The 937-nt window shown below is 46.3% G+C and overlaps 1 protein-coding gene across 1 annotated transcript in view; it reads right to left on the reverse strand.

The window, feature by feature from the left end:
• LOC103805869 (LETM1 domain-containing protein LETM2, mitochondrial-like) overlaps positions 1–937 on the reverse strand; it is a gene marked incomplete at its 5' end in the record, with an annotated part of 4,849 nt that overhangs the window by 949 nt on the left and 2,963 nt on the right. The window contains 2 exons of the mRNA XM_009078532.1: positions 458–544; positions 688–798. Of these exons, the coding sequence (XP_009076780.1) occupies positions 458–544; positions 688–798 (198 nt within the window). The remainder of the gene's footprint in view (positions 1–457; positions 545–687; positions 799–937) is intronic.

The raw sequence follows: 937 nt of genomic DNA on the forward strand, positions 1-937 counted from the left end.
CCTGATGCTGAGAACCATATGCTCTGGCTTTCTTACCCTAGATTATTTTGGCTCCTTTTGTCCTGGAGAACTCAGCCCAAGTTTACCAGGAGATCTGAAAATAAGTGCCCTTTAACTGGCTCCTCTGAGCTAAATGTGCCTGGGTTGAGGTCTCTCAGTTTAATGTAGAGCTTGAGTGCTCCTTGGCTGGAGGGCAGTACCATGGCACTGAATAACCAGCTGTTCCCAACAACAGGACCAGTTGTGCCTCAGCAGATCCCTGGTCCCTTCCCTTCTCTCAAGTCAGAACATGCAACTGTGAGGCTTTGGGGGAAAAACAGTGCTAGAACTGCTTGTGCTCTGTGCCATGGTGTCAAACATTGGTTTTGCCTAGCTTTGGAAAGGTTTGCTCACACTCAATTCCCAAAGATTTCAGCAGAAGACACATTTGCCTGCTTGCAGACTGCTGTTTTCTAACCTTCCTTCCCTGCACAACAGGGGCAGGATCCAGGAGGGTCTCCTGACTTTCAAGCACGGATGTCATCACTCCAGCAGCTTCACCTGTCTGGGGAAGAACAGAGAGTTCAGCACAGCCATAACTTCAGAGCACTCGGAGGATCAAAGAACAAGATTCCTGCCACAGGCCTTCATTTTTGTAATGTGTAATGGTTGAACTATTAACCTGAACGTTTTATTCCAACAACTCACCTTGTTCTGTGGAATGGGAACAGATTGTGGCTTTATGTCTATTAAGTACAAGGCACGGGAAAGCAGGAGCAGAGAAGGGGGAACATTCTCCTTCAAGTGCAGATCCAGCCACTGTCGGAAGAAAACAGAAGGAAAAGAACTATGTGAGTACTTATTTATACAGCACTGTTTGCCCTTAAAGCAATCTTGAGTTTGGCTAATACAGTTTTACGTTACCACGGCAAGAAGAAACAGTCCTGAAAAGTTAGGA

This window comes from Acanthisitta chloris, unplaced genomic scaffold (assembly GCF_000695815.1).
Source record: "Acanthisitta chloris isolate BGI_N310 unplaced genomic scaffold, ASM69581v1 scaffold27217, whole genome shotgun sequence".
In the NCBI taxonomy this organism is placed as follows: Eukaryota; Metazoa; Chordata; class Aves; order Passeriformes; family Acanthisittidae; genus Acanthisitta; species Acanthisitta chloris.